This window comes from Leptopilina boulardi, unplaced genomic scaffold, assembly GCF_019393585.1.
Source record: "Leptopilina boulardi isolate dan_hultmark-lab unplaced genomic scaffold, ZJU_Lbou_2.1 LbouV2_161, whole genome shotgun sequence".
Classification (NCBI taxonomy): Eukaryota; Metazoa; Arthropoda; class Insecta; order Hymenoptera; family Figitidae; genus Leptopilina; species Leptopilina boulardi.
Window position 1 is genome coordinate 872,555 of NW_026137709.1, and position 23,841 is coordinate 896,395.

The 23,841-nt window shown below is 26.9% G+C and overlaps 2 protein-coding genes across 7 annotated transcripts in view; both read left to right on the forward strand.

The window, feature by feature from the left end:
- LOC127276942 (neural cell adhesion molecule 2) overlaps window positions 1-23,841 on the forward strand; it is a 1,005,192-nt gene that overhangs the window by 824,382 nt on the left and 156,969 nt on the right. The window contains exon 11 of one of the 6 annotated variants that reach the window (XM_051297700.1): window positions 10,360-10,476. The exons of the other annotated variants lie outside the window; for them this stretch is intronic. Coding sequence (XP_051153657.1) covers window positions 10,360-10,364 — 5 coding nt within the window. The 3' untranslated portion in view covers window positions 10,365-10,476. Of the gene's footprint in view, window positions 1-10,359; window positions 10,477-23,841 lie in introns of those variants that run through there. 6 annotated transcript variants of the gene reach the window in all.
- On the forward strand, window positions 10,740-12,071 carry LOC127276951 (uncharacterized). Its single transcript, XM_051297711.1, has 2 exons — window positions 10,740-10,831; window positions 11,511-12,071. Exon 2 carries the CDS (start codon window positions 11,628-11,630, stop codon window positions 11,904-11,906), a length of 279 nt encoding a protein of 92 aa, XP_051153668.1. The 5' UTR covers window positions 10,740-10,831; window positions 11,511-11,627; the 3' UTR covers window positions 11,907-12,071.

Consider the following 23,841-nt stretch of genomic DNA (forward strand, 5'->3'; position numbering starts at 1 on the left):
ACGAATTTGAAGGTTAAAAAACAAGTATTTTTATAAATAAAATTCATACAATTATATCTATATTGAGAAAACCAACTTCAGTTTTATAAAATTACTTGCTTTTTAACCTTCAAATTCGTATTTTACGGTGAATTTTTTAAAGTGAATAAAAATAAAAAAAAAGCCCGTTCTCCATCACCAAATTTTGATAAGATGAATAAAGAAGATTTAACTTAAATTTTAAAACCAAAATGGGATTTTTTCATTAATCGCCTGCGAAGATATAAGTGTTCAAAATCAGATAAAATCCTTAAAATTTCAACATTCAAGGTAAAATTTGACATATTTCTATATTATAAAAATAAAAAGCCAGCATATCATGTGAAAGTACATGGAAAGTACTTATTGTTAGGTAGTAATAAATTTTATAATATTTATAAACTGTCTTGGAAAATATAAATAAAATGTGACAAACTTTGACATTTTACAGGTAAGTTTGAATATTAATTTTCACTTAGTATTTTGGCTTTTTTACACAATTATCAATTAACATTGGTAAATTAGACTATTTCAAACAAATATCAATGAAAAAAAATTTACTAACTGAATAATTTCTGTTTTGTTTTATAAAATTTCCAAAGCTGTCAAACTAACCTATTTTCCGTTCAACTCAACTTAAAAACTAAATTTCAACGTAAATAAAAAAAAATTTCATATAATAATTGTCAAAAATGAATTGTACGGATAATAAAAGTCATTAATACAAAATACTAAATTTTTCTAAAAATAGGCTGCAACGACGATAGGTGAAATAAAATGGAATGACCCATATACAAATGATTTTATATCGTCAAGTATAAAAGCTCATTTTTCAAATAAAAATTTCTGTAATCTTAAATTAGGTATATAAAAATAACTTTATTTTCTTCATAAGTATAAGACCCAAAAAATGCTAAGAATAAATACAAACGATTGACGCAATTTTGTTAATTTTTAAAGATGTATTGGACACACAATCAGAGCAAAAGTGAGTCTAACTTCGCATTTGGTATTTTTTTAATATAGAATAATTAAAAATTAAAAAATGTTTTAGTTATTTGCTTTCGTAACTACTGATTACCTACATTAGGCAGGGTGTCTAGCGATTTGTCAGTTCTAAATTCCCGGGGTTTTAAATCATTTTCCTGGACAATTTTAAACTGAATTAATAAATTTTAATAAAGTTTAATTTTTTAACTACTTGAAAATGCATTTAAAAAAAAATTTTATTTTGAAAGGATTGTCTTATTCTTCCGAATGGTGTAAATTGTTTTTTTAAATCAGCATTATTTTGAAAATTTTCTTTTTTTAATAAAACTTAAATATAACCATAACGAAAACCTTGCTTAAAAACCAATTTCCAAAAAGTACTGATTTTCGAAACAAGTCAAAAATATTTTTAATTTTGAACAAAGACCCAAAAAGGGTTTAAAAAATTTATAAGTTTTTAAATAATACCAAAAATACCATAAAAATAGAAAATTCCCCTGTTTTTTCTGATTTCTCGGGACGCTAGACACTCTGATTAGATTTTAATACGGTATTTGCAAAAATATCAATCATTAATATCAATTAGTAATCAGTAATAAAAATACTATAAATCATATTTATTCTGAACGTATAAATCAAAAATTTATTGTATATTAATTTTTCTTAAGTTTATAATCAATTATGATAAATTTGTCGATGTAAAAAGTTGTAAAACTGAATGCTTATGGGAGACAAATACATTTGTTAAATTTTACAAGCAAATAAACTAAATCATCAATTAAATACATTCAGAACCTTAAATTTATAATAAAATATTTTTTTCAAATAAAAAAATATCTAATAGTTACACATTTTTAAATATATAATAACGCTTTTAAGTAAGGAGTAAATATTAAAACAATAGTTTAAAAAAAAATTTTAATTTGTAAAGAAAAATTTAATTTGCATATTTTATATAAATTTATTGAAAATATAAGCACTTTACAGAAAAGAATAAATTTCTGAATCTAGGGGTGATTAATTAATTAGCCCAATCTGGGGTCGAAACGTCTAAAAAAATAAACTCATTTTAAATCCAAATTATTGGAAATAACAATCAACAGATTGTTTTAATAATATTTAATAATATTTAATTTCATTACATTTAATAATATGTAATATCAAAAAGGGGGGAGGTCCTTCTTTATAAATTACTTCCTCATAAAGGAAAATTGTGTTCATTTTATGAACACTTTGCTTCCTCATCGACATTTTTTGTAATCAATTTATGTAAATAAATATAAAAAATATTAAATTTATCAATTTAATAAAAATGATTGATATTTAGCTAACTTCATTAAATTTTTCAATATATTATTGTTATATTTGCCAGAAAATTCCGAAATAGTTCAATCGATGCGTTTATAATTATTTTCTAAGTTTGTTACAATAATTTTAAGGTAACGTAAATATTTTTAAATAATTAAAGCAAAATAGTATGGTTTTTAAAAATTTTTAAATGTCAGTAACTAACTAGAGTACACGTTTAATCTTCGATTTAGCTTAAAAGATGTGTCTTAAGAAAAATATTACAGGTGTCAAAACATTTATGGATTTTTGTCAAAAACAATTTTTAGAGGTTTTTAAAAAGCTAATAACTTAAAGTAGAATAAACGTAGAACTTTCGACAACTGATCAAAAGATGCTTATTGAAAAACTCTGCAAAATTAAAGAAAAATACCTGCAGGTGTTTAAACATTTTTTTTAACTTTTGAACAAAAAACGATTTTTCGAAATTTTTTAAATGCAAAAAATGTAGTTAAACTTTATTACTCTGGCTTTTCATACTTTTATTATTTGTCCAACAGTGAGTTTTCCATTTTAAAATAAAATTTAGCCCTTCAGCTTTTATTGTATTCGAAATATTTTTGAAAATGTGATGTTTATATACACACACATACGGAATGACATTTTGTAAAAATGTGATTTTTGGACTCCTGAGGTCGGAAAACATAAAGATACATCAAAAAATCGAAAACCAAAAATTTTACAAAAACAATACTTCCTCCATGAGAAAGCAATAATATAATTTTGGGGTAATATGTATTTTTAACTTACTCGGCATAAAATATATCGGTCAACATTGCGTGCAAACAAAAATTATTCAAAGAAAACTTTACACTTAACACATTTCAGTTGTTTATTTTTGTTTGTAATTTTTCCTTTTATTTATTAGAGGAAATTAAAATATCAATGTTCAAAGATATAAAATGGTTTTTAAATAAACTTTTGTCTATTAGTTCTTGAAAAAAATTGAAATTCACTGCAGTAAGCAATGAAAGTCATTTTAAAAGGAATAATTCTAACCTCAAAATCATCAGGAGACAGTCTTTCATTTTCCTCATTGTCTTCTAATTTTCTCTTGAGACCGAAAGGTTGAATCAGGAATATCATGAGCTTCTCCAGTCAGGTGTTTTTTGTAAGGACCCCTTTTTACTCATTTTTCGGGAAAAAAATATTTCTTGGTGAATACTTCTATTCAATAATGAGCACTCACCTCTATATAATCCAAATGCAAATATTAACTGTTTATAAATTCATAAAGAATTAGAAGTTTGCATCTTGAATAATAAACACTGCCAAATTTGTTAAACTTATACAATTTCACTCAGTTCAATGTGTCTCACGTTATATGTTTGAAACTTTCGCTCGAAATTTTCAATAGAAAGTATCAGAAATTATGAAACTTTAATTCATAAATTAATTATATATATATATATATATATATATATATATATATATATTTACTTACAGCCCTGTTTAGAAGCTTGCACGTTGTCATGGTAACTATTCGAGATCACGTGACATATTCAAATTTGCTTTTAGGTGTTGCTGCTTTTATAAGTAAAATAAAAGAGAATTTACTTGATCATTTTGTCCATGTAACAACATAGACAACTAATTTTACCACTCTCAATTATTTGTATGCTTAATTGCAAACAATGTTTTCTAACATTCCCTGTCAGTCTCTTTAATCTGTATCGTCGTTTCGTTTTAAAAGAAAACGACGACGCTGTGACCTGATAAAAAGTTGAGAAGGTGGGGTGATGATTGTTGTGTTCGTCTGTTCGTCAAGGTTTGCGTTGTTATGCGTATGCCGTGTGACGTTGTAAATTTTTTTATAAATTTTACAATTCACAAATTTAATTTATTAAAAAAAAAAAAAAATATTTTTGTTAAACATTTGGAGGTTGCAGCGGATATTCCAAGATTGATTTAAATTAATTAATTTAAGATTCCTTTATTAATTTTATAAATTTATTTTTATTTATATAAACTCCGTTTCCCGATTCCTGATTCCTGTTCAACGAGTCATCGTGGGAAATTGTAATTTTAATCCAAGGATGATTGGGACGCCTCTTATCTGTTGGAAAATAATGATTATCCATTGAAGATTCCTGAAATTATTTCAAAATTTGCCGCCTTTTTTTTTATTGTGTTGTCCATTGACTAATCAGAAGATCAAAACCTAATACATATTCCCGCAAATCCATGGCCCAAGGATATTTTATATTAATTATATATTATGACGAAATTGATGTTTGTCTACTTTTCTATTTTCTACAAATTATATAACCTTGGTAGAATTCAACTAGCCTTCCGTCTTCTAAACGCGAAGCTCCTGATGCCTATGGCCCATTTGAATCGTCATACGAACCTGTCAAGCATTTTGTATAATTTTTGGATTTATTCCCGTTGTGTTTTATTATGACATAGTCCTGACAGAATACTATTAGAAGATAATGGAGGAGAGACTTTTTGGATTATCTATTTAATTTTGAAACATCTGGATAAAATAATAAAATATTATTATTATGGAATATTAAAAGGGGCCCTAAAATACCCTTACAACCCGTCCCTGGATCAACACACGAAAAATAGCAGAAGACAATTGAATGCCGGTGCATGGTTACAGATTAACAACATCGAAAACAAAATATCATTCATCGTCCTCTTTTGTCGGCAACCTCTGAAGAAACAACATCTTTTAAAAAAAGGTGTATATTTTTGTTTTAATAATTGTTTGTGTTTTCGTTGTGCCATCATAAATTGTGAAACTTCTTTTGGTAAGATTGTTTTCTTTTTGAAAAATTCAGCAAAAGAAAAATATATATATTATTAAAAGTTTTCTTATTTTTTTTAACTTAATTTGTAAATGATTTCCTTTTTCTGAATTTTTCTTTTTATTGATAATTATAATCCATTTTTTTTGCATGTTTTAATTGTGATTTCTTTCTTATTTAAAAAAAAATGTTTTCTTTATTATTTGAAAATTGTAATTTTGACCCTATTTCTCCTTAATATTAGTTTGTGTTTGTGACTACTATTAATTCCCCATTTATATGTTTTGACCATTTCCCCAAAAATCTCTTGATAAAATTTTTATTAATTGTCATGATTTAATTTATAAAAAAGAAATTAATCAATCTTGGAAATTCCGTGACAAGAGAGCACAAGCGTCTTTCTTATTGTTCATTTTGCTTGTCTTTTATTATAATCAGCCATTTTAAAAATCATGTTATAAATAAAAAACAAATGTTTAATTAAAGTGAAATTTATATTTTATAACTTTGTTAAATTTATTTCTATTAATTCAAATTAATTTTTTTTTGTGACAATTCTTGCAGCCTTCTTTCACGTATCCCCCCTCTCTATCGATTTCTTTTGAGTAGCCTAGGACATCAAGTCGTTGTGATTTATTATTATTTTTTTTTGTGATCATTTGATCTGGCGCCCGCGAATAATTTTATTAATTTAATCTTTTAATTATTAACAACGCCAATGTAACCTAAAAATTTGCAAATAGGGTTACAGCCGGCTATGAAACACGTTTTCACGTTGACGCTTCGCGAAATTATATCTACTTTTGAAGTTTATATTGAATTTTATTACAACAATTAGTGTGTTGTGTTACAAATGGCTGCAAATGAAGAAGGAAAAAAAGTTAAAATGAAGCCTACACATGCTTCAATATTTAGAATTGTAAAAGGAGAACCAAACATTATTTCGATAGACGAGCTTTCTGGTTTTAACCCGAAAAATGAATTGGGTTTTGATTCGAAGAAGGAATACGTATATTGTGTAGATGACGACAATTTCGAGATTGTTTATGTTCTTCGTTTAGGAAGTAAGTATAATTTTTAATAGAGTTAATTATTACGACGTGAAGAATCTCTGTAACTTTCAGTATTATTCTTTATGTTTTATATATTTCTCAAAATAATCTAACTTTTTTAACTTTGTTATTAATCAAATACTTGTGATTATTTTGCGTTTACGAATATTCTAGTCAAAAAAAGAAAATGTTTTTTAAAAGATACTTCCTGTAGGTAATTATTATATTTTCAAAATAACTGAATCTATCGGTATCTGGTATTCCCGAATGTCTTTTTTCCGAATGTTCAATTTCCCAAAAAAGAAATATTTTATTGAATTAGAAATAATTCGATACATTTTCGAAATATAGAATGTTACAAAACCAACTACTCAAATGTTTTTAAAGAATTGTCAGTCTTATAACTGTTGTTATACTACTTTTTACACCTGATTGATTACACTTTGATTTTTAAATAAATTTAAAAAAAAATTTCCGAGTTCAAAGGCTTTCGGGATTTTGGATTCGGGAATCCTGTATCTCCTATTTTCTTCATCTTCACATTTTTATGATAAGAAATTATAAATAAACTTTAATATGATATATATTTCGAAAGAAATGCAACGTTTATAGCTAAGTTTAATATTTTTAAAGAAAAAATACTATTTCTATAAGCAAAATATTATTTTTAAAATTCTGTTGTTTGTATTGAAATGAAGAATTGAAAATTTTGTTCAAGCCTTTATTATAATTGTTTTTAATCCATAAATGTGATCTGGAATGTTAATAAAGATATTTATCGCCCTAAAAAATAGATTAGTGATTTTCATAAAAACAATTTTTATATCGGAATCATTAATAAATAAAAAGTACACATTTTTGGACGATAGTTTCTTTTAAGTTTTCAGGTCCTAATGTTACAGTAGAAAATAAATATTAAAGTTAATTCACATGTGGAACCGCGTCTGACAAAAAGGTGCTTATAACCAAAATGATACGTAAAATTTTTCATCAAAATATAGATTTTTTGAAACCTTATATATTTACAGGACCTAAATAGTGTTTCTCATGTGTTTTTTTAAGCTGAACACATTTTTTGTAGTTAGATAATTGTCCAAACATTGCTGCTATTGTTATAAACAAATTATTATGCAAATGTTTCTTTGCGAAACATTTTAAGTCTGTTTATACTTTACCATCAACACAATTACCAGACTCGCGTATTAGACGTAGTGCTGATGTGAATTTGAATTTTATATCAGTTACAAGGAGTAATATTTTTGAAAAGATTAAAGAACTTGATATTAATAAGGGGGCTGGTCCTGATAAAGTTCCTCCTTCTATTGTAAAGATGTGTGGATATTCATTAATTGAGCCATTATATATTATTTTTAATAAATCTTTAGACTCTCGCATTTTTTCTTTTGAGTGGAAGAGGGGAGTAATAGTCCCTGTTTACAAGTCTGAAGACAGAAATAATACCAAGAACTATAGACCCATAACAATTTTAAGTACCTGCGCAAAAATATTTGAAAGTATTATATTTGATAATTTCTATGATGCGGTTTCTGGAATAATAATTGATGAACAACATGGGTTTGTGAAGGGAAGATCAACATTAACTAATCTTGGTATTTTTTCCACTTTTCTGACAAATAATATTGAAAAGGGTTTTCAAATTGACACTACTTATGCTGATGTGTCGAAGGCATTTGATAAGGTGGCCCAAGTTATTTTGTTAAGTAAATTAAAGTCACTAGGTATTTCTGAGAATATTGTTGATTTTTTCAAGAGTTATCTTTCTGACAGGTATCAGGTAGAAAAAGTTGATGGCAATTTTAGCGAATCTTTTTTGGCAACTTCGGGTGTATCTCAGGGATCGCGTTTGGGTTCATTAATGTTTATTTTGTATATAAATGATATTAAACGTATATTCAAGCGCTCCCTGTTCTTACTCTACGCTGATGACCTAAAATTTTATAAAATAATTAACTCATCCACAGTTAAAGAGAATACTTCAGATTTACAGAAAGATCTGAGGAGGTTGGAAAAATGGTGTATAAAAAATCACTTAAGTATTAATATTAAAAAAAGTTATGTTGTTTCTTATTCTAAAGGAAAAGTTAATTTGTGCAATTATATTATTCATGGTCAGATCTTGGAGAGAGTGAATGAGGTGCGTGATTTGGGTGTACTGTTTACTAATAATCTTAGTTTTAACAATCATGTTACTGATGTTGTGTCTAGGACCTTGAAATCCTTGGGGTTTATAATGAGGACTGCTTCGGTATTTTGTAGCCAAGAAACAATAAGAATATTATATCTGACGCTTGTCAGATCAATTATTGAATATGCATGTATAATATGGTCTCCTTTCTATGTCTTCCACATAATCAGAATTGAACGTGTTCAGAACAAATTTCTTAGATTTGCTGCGAGAATATTAAACATTCCTTATAATTATCAAAATCATGATTATAGAGAATTGAGAGCATTAATGAATATTCCTACTCTAACATCAAGATTTTATTTCATGGAGATGTCTTTTCTGTACAAATTGATAAATGGGGCTATTTACTGTCCTTCACTTTTATCTGTGGTAAATTTATCTGTTCCTAGAATGTTTTCTAAACGATACACATTATTTTCAGTGGCGTATCATAGAACAAATTATGGAAATAATTCTTTAATTGATCGTATTACTAGAGAGGCTAATTTAATCTCTAATGAAGTAAATTTTTTTGATGATAATGTGACAAGATTCACAACAGCATTGCGTAATATTACGCGAAATAGAAATTGAAAAATGTTAATATGTAAATTTATAACAAAATGTCAACCTAGATTTAAGTCAAACAAATTTATTGTTAATACTAGATTTAGGAGTACTTATGTACGAAAGGGCAAGTCCCGTCATGTTATTAAATAAATAAATATTTTAGTTAAAAAAACAACTAGGTTATTCGTAAATTGGTACAATTAGAAAGGATTTGCAAAATTGAAGGTCAAAATTTTTCAAAAAAATCGATCTTTCGGTCATAAACACTTTTTTCTCAGACACTGTCACATATTGGATTTATTTATCTTATTAAGAACATATATAAGTCATTTCTGAATTGTCCCAAGTAAAAATTACAACATATTGAAATTCCTGTCTAATTTTTTTAATTCAGAATCTTTTTAATCTTTTCAATTCTTTTATTTGAGTCAGGGAAATTTCAGGAAAATGCAAAATCAAATTTTAGTGTCAACCTTGTATCGATGCTTTTAACAAAATTTTAAATGTTTCTTAAGTAGAATGTCAGTTTAAAGATAATCATCTGTAATTTTATAAGAATTTTAAAATAAAATTAAATATTTGTATATTGAAGTATAACTTATATTTTTTGTCTGATTTTCGTTGTAGAAATATTTTTAAAAAATTTTAAACTATTGCAGACCTAGGATTATCATAGCTAAGACTTTTAAAATCTTGTTTTTTTAATTATAAGAGTTAAAATTTTGATAATATATTTAATATAAATTTGTTTAGTTATTTTACTAAACAATTTTTAGTTCTCGTAAAAGCCATTAAAATTTTAGTTAATATAAAATTAAATAAATTGAAATTTCAATAGATATAAAGTTATTAAACATGTGAAATTTTTTTGTGTAACAATTTTTATCATATTTATACCTGCATGAAAAATACTTAAAACAGTAAGTTCAAGACAAATTGCAACTTTATTTAATCAATTTTAAATAAAAAAAGTTTTTGGACGTGATCTAAATAAAAAATAATGTAGAGCATAGCGATGCAGTGACAGTAAGGGGAAAAGATAGAAATCAACGACTTAAAAGGAAGAAAAAATAAGATAACACTGAACAGGATGAAAGCGACTGTGAAGTAGAGAAAAAAAGAAAGGTTATTAGTTCCATACATCTTTTTACTTAAAACTAATTAATTAAAATTCATTTTTTAAATTGTACGTAATTTAAATCTATCTATTGGGATAATAAAAAATTATTTGCAATTAAACCTTGGGCGTCAAGGAATTTTTGAATTACACTTTTTGCTACACTTTTTTATGTTTTAATTGTATACTGTAAAAGGCGTTTATGAAAGCTGTTTAAATTATCTTGTTTATTTTATAACTACACAATACATTTATTAAATAGTATTACCAATTATTAGTATTGTATGTTATATATGTATTCATTAATTTCTTTATAAACAGGTTGAAGCAGCACGATCACAACGAAAAAAGAAACTAATTGTTCCCAGTGAAAAATTTGCAAGGGAACTACTAAATCTAATTAATGAAGAGGATGAGGAAAATATTCCTACTAATAATATTGAGGTAACTTTCTTTATGCAAGCTCAATTGAACTGCCGGATCAAAGAAGGGCGCATAACCCATTTGAATTCAATTGGTTATGTGCCCTTCTTTGACTCGGCAGCTCAATTCTACATTTTAAATAGTACTCAACAGATTTTTCAGTCCAATCTAAATATTTACTTATTCAATAAAACCTTTGCACTGCAATCATATGCACAAGTTATAAGTTTAACATACATAAATACATTTTTATTATAGGACTCTGTAGAAGATTGTGATTCACTTATTGGTTCTGAAGGAGAAGGTAGAAGTTGCCAAAAACAGAACATACAGAATATGAAATCCTGCGCGACGCAAATAATATCCCAAGGTAAAATAGTCCTTAAGTACCGTACTACGACGGTACACAAAATTTACGTATATAAAAGTAAATTTCCAAAATCAATTATGTATCAGAGTTGTCACTGATAAGGGAAATGAGCAAAAATTGAAGTAATTTAATAGATAAATATTAAACTTTTAGAAATGCAACAAAAATTGTGTTTTATAAGAATGTTAATTAAAACTTTTACTGGTAAAAATTATTCCTATTTTTAATAATTGAAAATGTCTTTAAAATTTTTTATGTGTCGAGAATAAAATAAAGTTTTGTATACGAGTCAGAGAAAATTCAAATCAATTCTGCGCAATTTGCAAAATTTCTTTTTTAATTTTAATAAAATTGAAAACATTTTATTTTTTACTTATTTTAAAAATTGTTATCTTAAAAAAATATACGAATTTTATCAACTTTAAAAATTTCTCCATATTCAATAATACTAATACGTTTTAAAATGGTGAATAAATAAATTAATTAATTAATTTAATTTAAGTAATGAAAAAATTCATTAAGCTACAAAATTTTTTTGTTATGTTTAATAAAAAAAAATTTTACTGAGAATACTCAGAGGGGACAAAAATGTGCCTCCTGGATGATTATGTACATCAATTTAATTTTTTATGTTTGTTGTAACTGCAGTATTAATATATCTTTATATATCATTTTTAAGGTTGAAATTGAGGATAATATTTTATTCTTTAAAAACGATGAAACTAAAACGGAAACAAGTCTAGAAGTGCAAGGGGATCATGAACGAAGAAATCGAAAAGTAAAAGAACGTGAAGAAATGGAACAAGAGAAAAAGGAAGACGGTGAAAGAAGAAATAGAGAACACAAGTGTAAAGAACGAAACGAACAAAAAGAACGAGAAGAGCGAGAAAGAGAACATCAAGATCTAGAGCAAGAAGATCAAGAATATCGAGAAAATATGGAAAGAGAAAGACATGAAAGTCGACGAGAAAGGAGAGAGCAAGAAATAAATCGAGAAAGAGAAGAGCGAGAAAGAAGAGAACGAGAAAGAGAGAGCAAGAAAAAAATCGAGAAAGAGAAGAGCGAGATGGAATAGAACGAGAAAGGAGAGAGCAAGAAAAAATCGAGAAAGAGAAGAGCGAGATGTAATAGAACGAGAAAGGAGAGAGCAAGTAAGAAATCGAGAAAGTGAAGATGCAGAAAGAGAAGAGCGATAAAGAAATGGAAACGAACAAATGGACTTGGAATTTAATAATGTAAGAATTTTTTATTTTGTTTTATGAAAAGAATCAGACAATTACGTTTATTTATTAAATATTAATAAATTTTTAAATATTTATCAGTTAAGTATATTACGAGTTTAAATTAAATTTAAATCAAATACGAGTCAAAATAGCTATGTGTTTAAAGTTTTGAAGCTTACTAGATTCTTAATTTTAAAAGTTTTGGATTGACAAGTCAGAAAAAATAAAACTGGGGGTCGATTACGCAACTATTCCACATTCCACATTCCGAATTCCGCATTCCACTTTTCACATTACACATTCCGCATTCCACTTTTCACATTCCACATTCCGAATTCCGCATTCCACTTTTCACATTCCGAATTCCGCATTCCACTTTTCACATTCCACATTCCGCATACCACTTTTCACATTCCGAATTCCGCTTTCCACTTTTCACATTCCACATTCCGCATACCACTTTTCACATTCCGAATTCCGCATACCACTTTTCACATTTCACATACCGAATTCCGCATTCCACTTTTCACATTCCACATTCCGAATTCCGCATTCCACATTCCGCATACCACTTTTCACATTCCGAATTCCGCATACCACTTTTCACATTCCGAATTCCGCATTCCACTTTTCACATTCCACATTTCGAATTCCGCATTCCACTTTTTACATTCCACATTCCGCATTCCACTTTTCACATTCCACATTTCGAATTCCGCATTCCACTTTTCACATTCCACATTCAGATTTCCAGATTCTACTTTTCACATTCCACATTTCGATATCCGTATTTCACATTCCGCATTGCGTATTTTACTTTCCACATTCAGAATTCAACATTACACTTTCCACAATCTACTTTCAGAATTCTAAAATATATTATATACTTTCATTAATTACCTTCGAATTCTTATTAATTACTTTCGAATTCTTTTTAATATTTTATAAATACTGTATTCTCCTTTTTACGTGTTGGATTGTAAATTTCAAGTCTAACTTTTTACATTCTTTTTTTACTATTCTGATTTTATTTTTTTACTTTCTGATATAGGGTGAAGGAACCAATTGCCGAGCCGGCACCAGTGTTCGAGCCGCGTTGACTAATTTAAATAGTAAATAGTAAATATCATTATAAACTTGAGATGTAAAAATATTAAGATATTCCTGAACAATATGTACGCACATAAAAAAATATTTCGTCACATATTTCAAATCCAATTTTCTACAAAAAATAATTTTAAATACGAAATCGGAGAACAGACGCCATCTGCTATTTTCATTCTTAGTGTGACACATATTTTGTATTTTCAAAAAGCAGAAAATTTTTACATTTTTTAAATAATGTCATCTATTCCATCTGATGCAAAAAATGACAAGGATTTCGGAAAACCTATCAGCTATTTCTTGTGAATTTTTGAAATTTAAATAAAATTAAAACTCGGTAAATGGTGCTGTATTTTTCTTAATCTCCAATTGTCGAGTTATCAACTCGGACACTGAGTTCGACGTGTTTTTTGTAGGTTAGGTTTCCCTTGGTTATTTTTTAGAAACGTCAAATACTAAGAGCAGTAATTAATTTTTTTAATTTTCATAAAATATTAATTGTACTATTGAAATTTATATATTTATTGTATTTTTATATTTATAAATATGTTATGTGCGCTCTGTAAATTGAAAACGCGAAAACTGGGTCCCGAAATCGAACACTGGTGTCAGAGACTCGAATACTGGTGTTTAGCACACCATGCAGTCTTATATTAATTTTTTCATAAATAATTTACTTTTTTAAAATAAATTATACCAAAATTAAAAGCTTTGAATGCTCTTTTTTCAAAAATCTATTTGCAAAGTGTATTGATAGCATTATTTCTGAGTTATAAATTTTTTAATTTATAACCTCACTATTTCCTCGACAATTGGTTCCTTCACTCTATTCCATTTCTAAAAAATATTTAAAATTTTTTAAATAGTTTTGTAAGTTGACCAAGTTAACTTTATTTTTGATAAATTCATTAATTTTGACATCTTTTTGGAGCATTAAATACGATAAACATTTCAACGTATTATTAAATTAAACTTGAATTAAATGAACAAACAAGAATAATAATTTAGAACGTGCGGCTGAGTTAACAAATTAATAAACCCAAATTTTAACAATTTAAATATAACTTATTGAAAAAAACTTAAAATTAAACTAACAAGAAATTACATAAAATGTTCTCAAATTATTTGCGTCCTCACTTCTTCGCCAATTGCAATATCTTCTACATTTGGCAATTCCTCCTCATCATTTTCTATTTCAAGTTCTCCAGCAATGCGTGGTAAGCGATAAAATTTTCTTATGTTGTGAAGAATACAACAAGCGTTTACTATCATTCCTAAGTAAATAACAAGTTTTATTGTATATTGTATATTTTATTTATTTTTTTATTTTATGTTTATTATTTTATTTTTATTTTATTTATTTATATTTTATTGTATATTATCTAACTATTAAGGCTATGTGAGAGCTTCCTACGCGTTTCCCATGAAAAAATTTTTTAATATAATTCAAATATTATTCTCTGAAATGATAAAAAAATTTGGACTAAAATTTCGGGGGCATGATAGATAAGGTTATCCAAAATTGCACTGATGTTCTCGGTTTGAAACATCAAGTACAAAAAATAAGTTTTAAAATTCCCATTTGGAACGAAAGTTTGCAGCAACATGGTAGGGAATATACAGACATCGCTTGAATGTGTTATTGGTCTTGGAAGTAACTCCAATTCGAGTTAGTGGTCGCTTAGTAAAGAACTTCTTTTTTAAAATTGTTTCGCATTAAATTAAAGTAAATAAATAGAGAAGCAGAATTCCTTGAACCCTTTTCTATTCTTCCTCAAAATTTTATCTCAAAATTTCTTTTCATTTCCCAGAAATATTGAAAATCACAGAAAACGTCCTTGTCTCACATCGCCTTTAACAATACTTTTCCTTTAAATTTTGCTTTTATAATTTGAAATTTAAATAAAAATAAATTTCTTCTCAGGGCATTTGAAACTTCGTGATATCATAAATCATGTAGCAAATTTAGAAGTGGATAATAGTTTTTAATATTTTTTATGCAAATTGTTAGAAAATGTTTATACTATACAATCTTTAAATTCGATACCTGCAGTTTCTGGGTGGTAATGTAATGCCCTTTCTTTTCGCAAACACCTAAACGTTCCTTTTAAAATCCCAATGGTTTGCTCAATAATAACTCTAGTAGATTTTAGTCTAGATTTAAAGAGCGCTTCTGGTGAATTTTCTTCAGGATTATTTACCGGAGTTATCAGTACTGGACTGCATCCATACTGAATCCCCTAGTTTATTGTATATATTAAAGTAAAAAAAAAGAATAATTAGCACTTAGCATTTTACGGCCTTGGCGGCGGCCGTTGCAATTAGAAATTGGCTGATTGACGAATTACAACGTTTTCCCTAAACAGTGATGTTGTAATTCATAAGAGTTTCAACTAGCTAGATTTAGTCATTTTTTATTATTTTAAATCCGAAAAAAGTTTGAATAATCTTAATATTAAATTATTTAAATAAAAATATTTTATCGGTAAGTAATTAATGGTATAAAAATAAATTTCTGAAATTAAATTATTACTTATAGCAACTTATAGGCGTTCTAAAGCGCGTGTAAATGGCGCATCTTCATTAACAAATGAAATAAATTTTCATTAGATTTATAAAATTCTCATACTTAATAAAGAAATTTAATTTATTTTTAAAAATATATTTGTTTCATGGGAACAAATAAATATAAAAATTTTTTAATTTTAACGAAAAATTATATTATTTTTAACGCTAAAATCTACAATGTCTATGGGCTATTTAGTGCGCATATATTTATGATATTTTAACACCTTTAAAAATTATAGTCGATTTTTGGGTATCCAAAAAAATCGAGTTCACACATTAAAATAATTTTGTTTTGGCAATTCTTTTAAATTTAAACAAGTATTTTCATATGTTTTCTATTAAATAAATTTTCTCGAGTTATTTAAAACTTTTTCAGAAACGTAAACGATTTTCGAGAAACTAAGGTTTTCCACTTTTTTAAAGTAATGTAAATTGACTATTTTTTTAATTCTTAATGAACTTAATAAATTATCAAAAATTTTAGAGGAACTTCACTTTGAGAAATGTAGAACTTTCCAAAGAAAATTAACAAATGCTTTACAATTGTAAATACAAAAACATCAGCAAATTATAAATTGTCAAAAGTCAAAATCTATCAAAAACTAAAAAACATAATCAAATACAACCAACTTTAAACTGCGGACAGAATGAATGAATAAATGAATGAATGAATGAAAGAATACGAAGATCATTATAGTTAATTTAATTTTTATTCTTTTTAAATTTATTATTCTTATTTGTATTGAAAATAGAAGCAGATTTTTACTTAATGTATGATGGAAATTTAATGTATTTTTTTAATATATGTTACGGACAATGTTCAAGAACCGGGCAAGGTCTGAGAATGACCGGGCATTGTTGACAATGCCCTAGTTTTTTCGGGCAATGTCAAAAAATATTGGTAACAGTCAAATTTTCTGAGCAATGTCGACATTGCCCGGTGTGATTTGAGCAAGGTCAACAATATACAATATAATGTTAATAGCTTAAGAAATAACGATATGAACATTGGTTTATATTATTAAGTTTTCAATAAACTATTGAAAGTTAATGACTCAGTAATATAAACAGGATTTCGGTATATTGATTAGTACACGAAATGAAAATCTCAAACCCAAAAAACTGTTTCAACGAAATTTTAAGTGAAATATTGTCTAAAAAAATAAATAATTAAACAATGTGAACATATCTAATTACAAAGTTTTTATCCAATTAAATTTTATTAAACCGAAGTAAAATAATTAACTAATAATTACTACAACATTTCTATCTCACGAATATGGACTACCCCGTCTACGAATTTCAGCCGTATTTAACATTTTACATTTAATATTTAATTACAAATTTAGAATTGCACTTTATAAATGGTATTTTTCAACTCTAACACAATGCACTTTCTCATTTAAGGGGGCACCCGCAGTTGTAGCGCCAAAAAATAGACATTTTTTATGAATTTTTTTCTGTTAAACCACTAAATTTTTTTTAAATATCGATTTATTATCTAAAAGTACATGATTCAAAGTTGAATTTAAAAGAAAAAAAAGTTAAAAATATTGAGTAGTTCTAAAGTTATGTCCTGTTGAACTGACGTCCTTCTGGAAAACATGGTTTGCGGTAACCAACACTACGGAAATTTTGATCGTCGGAAATCGAAAATTGAAACGGATTTACATTTATTGAAATATTATATAGTCCTTGATCGAAGGATTTAAAAAAAATATATTTGACAAAATGGCGACCTGTCAAAGTTAAACGTTCGATTTTCGTAAAAAAACCGGTAGTTTTGCATAAAAAAAGCAATCCTTCGACTAAGGACTAGATTATTATGTATTGAAACAGTATGTAAAATTTCAAGACAATCGGTTCTGCAGTTTTCAAGTAAGAGTGGTCACCGACTTCAAAAATATACTTTTGAGAAAAGTTTAAAGTTTTACCTTACATTTACATTAAGATGATATTTTTTTTGGAAATCACATAGAATCATTAATTCCGGGGCTTTATAATAGTCCTTCCGCAGATGAAACTCCCTCCAAAATCCCGATTTAGAAAAACCAAACGCGCTCGAAGTGTGCCGTTAGCCCGTTCTCGACCGACCTGACGCGCCGCCTCCTTTTCAGCCTGTATATCTAATTCAATTTTCATCGGATCATCTTAAAACTTTGTAGACATATTTTTGACAATATATTCTCTAAGAAAATGAAAGAAAAAAAATTGATTTTTTGAAAGTTACAAATGCGGGTGCCCCCTTAAACATTTTATACGGCCCGTCCTAGTAAAATTCTCTAAATATAGCTGCTTTAAAATCTTACAAATTACAATAAAACTGTTCACGAATTTGGAAAAAATTTATAAAAACGTCGTAATTCGTCAAACCGACAATTTTGGATTAGAGCGACCTTAGCCAAATCCGTGAAACGTTAAGTGTTATAATTATTCTTTTTTTACTGATATATAAATATACATATTAAAATGTATATTGCCGCCGCTATTTATAAAGACCTAGAACCTACAAGACAGAGGTTGACGGGAACAGCAACCCTTTGAATATTTCCAAAATTTAGGTAAAATTTAAGGTCAGTTTTGGGACAATGATTAAGGGGGATTATTCTCTAATTTCATAGGTAAGTATGGTTTATCATTATAATTTCTCAAAAGTTATGTCATTTTTTAAGTGTCCTAGAGGTCAAAGGTTGAGGGTAATTTTTCTCCCTAACCCCAATCGTCTAAAAATTTATGTCAAAATGAATATAAGCATAAATGTTTGTATTTATCAAAGTTCAGAGGTCATTTTTAATTGACAAGTTAAAGATCGAAAATTAAGTTAGCTTTTAAAAATGTTGATCTACAAGTATTAATTAAATTTCCCGAAACACGTTCTTTTGAATGTTCAATGTCTGTAATTGACTGACAATAATGGAGCGGTATTGGTACTTTTCCAGCGCCATTAGTCAATTCTGGAAATTTTCTTCAGATTATTATTTATATACTTTTAAACATTATTATAGGAGTTTGCATTATAAATCCACTAAAGCATGAACTGGGTCTTTAAATTAGTTTTAAAAATGATCTCTAAATAGTTCAGAGTTTTACTACCTAACAGCCAGAATCCTCTCAATGCTTCTGTATGCGTTTGTTCCATAAAAGCTCGAAGAATTGAATTGTTATAAACTCGAGCATCATTTGCTCTGCCACCATACCTGGCATTAATTGCTAATATCTTGTTGTCAGCATCTGATACCTATTGTTATTTCATTAATAAGTATTTCAATAAAATTTATAAAATAAATAATTTTGATTGGGATCGTAACTTGATTAAAATCGTAATATATAAGAAATTTATTAATTTCTATTGAATAATTAATATATATATATATACGTACAATCATCGCATTAAGAGAGTGATATCCCTTCCGATTGAAGTACCCTTCTTCAATATCATTGCGTGGTGGTGTAATAGCTATAAATGTCCCGTCTATAACTCCTACTACTCCAGGAAATTCAAATTTCTCTAAAAATCTGCAATATTTTCAAATATTTATTGAATCTTATCAGTCAGTAAATATCAACTATTACATTTTCAATGTATTAGTTAATAATTAATTGTGGACGTCCACATCAAAATGGCCCATTTGAGCACTATTAAAATTACATATATAAATAAATTTTACACAAAACTTAAAAACTTTTGATAAGCCTTAGGTCACTTTATGTGTAGAAATCGATGAGTTAAAGCCTTTTTAATTTATTGACTGCCAAACACCTGATTTCGAGAAAAACTTTTTAAACTTTTTCCCCTCCTTTTTTAAAATACGGGACATTTGACAAAATGGGCCCTTTTATAAAAATGCTATTTTTAATTAATATACCGAGTTTTTCATTAAGTTAAAGAGTAGATATTACTTAACTGACTTATTTGAAGAAAAAGAATAGAAACTAAACATTAAATACTTTTTAAATGTCTCCATTTTGAATAATAATAGATTAATTGATAAGTACGGTACAGCGACTTTTTTATGCCTTAAAATTTTTTCATATTTAAAAAAAATATTTGTTCTATCTGTGGGCGTCTGCGTGAAAAGGTCTCACTTTGGCACTATTAGACTTATATATAAAGGCGTATTCTTGGCAAAATTTGGAAAATTTTAAGCGGTTTCAGAACCCTCTATGTGAAAAAACTGTAGAGTTAAATTATTTCAAAGTTAATAATGCCAAAAACCACATTTTGAAAAAAACAAAATTAAAGATTGAAGTAAGAATACCTCGGCTATTTCTGCAAGTTATTCAGGTTATATATTTTGTTTGAGCTAGAATAATTTCTCTGATGACAAAGCAATAGGTTTAAAATTTTTTTGTGCTCATTGTTTGGAAATGATGATAAACTGACAAAGTGGAATCTTTTATTTAAAAAAAAACAATGAAATAAAATATTTAAATTAACAAGAAAACTATGTCATGTTCATTTTTCGACTTGTTAGACCCTGTAGACTGATTTAAAAAAGTAAAAATATTCCAGATTTTTCATCGAATTTAGTAAATTAAGATTTCATTGAAAAGTAGAACCGACAAAGTGGGACCTTCTCATACGAACGTCCGCATCTATTTAATTAAATCCACTAGATGTGTGAATGTCAGAATATATTTTTATCCAGAAGCACACCAAATGTTACATGAAACTGTCAGAAATCGCAATTTTCCAAAGGAATGACAAAATGGGCTCTTTTTTTAAAAAGAAACAATTAAATTAAACATTTAATTAAAAATAAATTAATTAAGCCTGCAGAATTCGACGTGTGAAACCCTCTAGTTTAAAAAAACAAGAAATAATAAAGTTGTTCCACCAATAAATTGCGATTATCTCGAAAACATGAACTGAAAAAATTATACGTTTTCATGCGAATGTCCACCAAATATTTAATTATTATATTGCAATTAGGATATCCATAGGATCTCCCAGGGATATCCGTTGATGTTCTATGGATATCCTAAAGATATCCTAATTTCTGGATACGACTAGGACGTCCGTCGGATGTCCTAGAATATACTTTGATGTTAGGGTTCCCATCCAAGATTATTAAAATTGAATGAAAATTTTACTGTAAAGTTATTTAAATTATTTCTGTTTTTTAACTAAGGATTTTAAATCATACAAAAAAATAGATTTAAAATTGAAAATGGTAATAAATAATAATTTTTACTGCATTTTGAAACGGGAAGCATAAAAATGTAACAAATATTGTCATTTTTCCTAAATGAAATAGACAAAAAATTTTTGAGCGCGAATTTTAAAATGGACTGATCGAAGGTTTCTTGAACTTGACAATGATAATTTGGGACGATGACAAATCAGGAACGTGAAAGTTCGGTACAATTATATTTCGAGATAATAGCAATTCTGTACTATAAAAGTTGTGCAGAGTTATTTTTGAAGTGAAACTGATGAAAAATATATTTTTTAAATATGGTCGGAGTCCACTGCAATAGCGTGAAAAAATTTCCTGCGTTTATTATTCATTTTCAATTAATAATAATTATTAAATATTTAAATAATATTAAACCTTTTATTTACTTTAAAGTTGCAGTAAATTGTTTTCATTGATAATAAACTTATTTACCTATTTCTAACTACTTCCATTTCTTCACGAGTAGATGGAAATGCAATCCATCTGGGCATTATTTTTTGCATTGCATTAATGGTATTGTGAATCGAGTGACTTATTGATGATTGACTCATACAGGCATGTATAGAATTACCAACTCTTCTTTGGTATGAACCAGATGCCATAAAGTCTAACGTCGCAAGTATCTATTGACATTGTAAAATTAAGTTTTGGTTATAGTTTTTATATTATTTCAATACTATAAGGCATTTTTTTAAAAATTTAACTATTGTTTTTCTCCATTAAACTGTTTTAATAAAATAAAAATTTAATTGAATTCTGTACTTTTTTAAATTAATGATTTGATTTAGAGGTGTACAAACTACAAACATGAATTGTCTTATTCGAATATAGAAATATCAAATTCGACTCCAAGAAAAAATTCGATTTAAATTATAAAGATATGTCAAAAATTTTGAATTGTTTAATTCAATTTTGCATAGCTCTCGAAAAAAGGTTGAATTTTTAATCAATTTTTTTTTGAATTTTCGAATTTTTTTTTTTGAATATTTTTTTTCGAATATTCGAACCTTTGTGGAAATAATTTCAATATATTTTCAAAATTGTTCCTAAATAAAATATATTTTTAAACCTGCAAATGAATTGGAATTTCACTTATTCTTTGTCCTTCTGGCATAAATGGTCTTAACTCTTCAACCAAATCACGAACTGCAATTCTCGATAAACTAAATATAGAAATAATTAGAATAATATTTCAGTTTCAAATATAGATAACAATTTAAATAGAAATACACATTTATTTATTTAAAAGGACACAACATGTAAAAATTATCAAGGTTATATTAATTAATGAATTTTAAAAATCTTTTTTTATCCATGACTTTGAAAAATTTATTGAAAAAATTTATCTATATTTTCTTTCATTTTGGAAAGTTTTTTTTAAGTCTCATTGATTAAACTATTCCAAAGTGTTTATAGCATATGCAACCGCGTCTGAGAAAACGGTGCTTGCAGTCAAAGAAAAAGAATTTTTTTTTAAAGTCGTTTTCTTAGAGTATAAGGTCTGAAAAATTCAATACTATCATTTTTAAGACAAAATTTTTTTGGTCGTAAGTACCGCTTTCTCAGATGCGGTCACATATACACACAATTCTTCCTTTATGAGATATCAATTTACTTCTTTTATATAGGAGGAACCTACTTCTTGTTTTATTTAATTATATTATATATAAATATTTAAAATATCATTCAATTATCAATTTATTTTCTTAAAAATATGGATTTTTTACAAATTATAATAAACAGTCCTAAATAGCACGAAATATTCTATTGGAATATTGGAGAACAATATAAAAATAATAATAATGATGATAAATAACTAACTAAATAAACAAAATAAATAATTTATTAACTTTTGACGAATTTAAAATAAATGGATTATAGAATTAATTTAATTAATTAAAAAATTAATTTAATTTTCTTATAATATTCCTTCGGATTGTTGCTGGAATAGGAATAAAACATGTTATTTGAGTTTTAATAAAATATTACCCTACCGAAAGAGTGGTACTGGAATGGTACTGAATTGGACTTGGCTTGAGTTCCACTTCAGTACCACTACCTGATAACCCATAAGAAGACATTTTTAAAGTCCTTTAACAATAGTTTTAAAGGTATATAAGATCAACAAACCGTCTCTCACGATATACGTGTAAAACAGCAAAAAAAAAACATAATAGTTTGTAGAAAATTTCTGTTAAGTTTGGAAATTATATTGCAATCCCTCCTTGAACAATAGACCCGTAGGTCCTTTGTTGAAGGATTAAAATTTTAACCCGAGTTTTATTGCTTAAAAAATTTGTAATTTTAATAACTCAACTTTAAAAAATATATATTCAGATTCGTTAATATTTCCAGATTATGAATATCTAAAATTTATCATAAAATAATTACATTTAAAAAAGTTATAATTTATCTCGTATACCTTAAGTTTGATAAAAAAATGGACATCATTTTTGAATTTAGCTGACAAAGGAAATATCATATGCATAATAATGTATGAAAATAATATAAATCCATGAAAAACAAATATAATATTGAAATAAATATAAAGTTTTAGTTTAAACATATTGAAAAAGCTAGTCGCTTTTCACTTTTATGAGGGTATTAACGGTAACTCGACCCTTTTCGCAGGTAAATTTCCCAGTTCCATTTCAGTACCAAAATGCACCAAATTAGTACTGAGTTGGTACTGAGCCCTCAGTTCCAATTTCCCAGTACCAATCCAGTACCACTCTTTCGGTAGGGTAATATTCAATTTTTATAAAATTTATTAAAATCTTTACATATTAAGTACCAAAAAAACTAATGTTCATCAAAACAGAATTTAATATGTTCATATAATATAATATAAATTTAGAACAAGTGGAAAAGCGACGTAAGAATAAAAATGAGGGATGAGAAAAAAAATCGTGATGCAACAGGAGGTGGATCCCCA

What these genes read in the sequence shown, in the direction of transcription:
- LOC127276951 (XM_051297711.1), top strand. Translation starts at nt 11,628, where the DNA reads ATGGAACAAGAGAAAAAGGAAGACGGTGAAAGAAGAAATAGAGAACAC.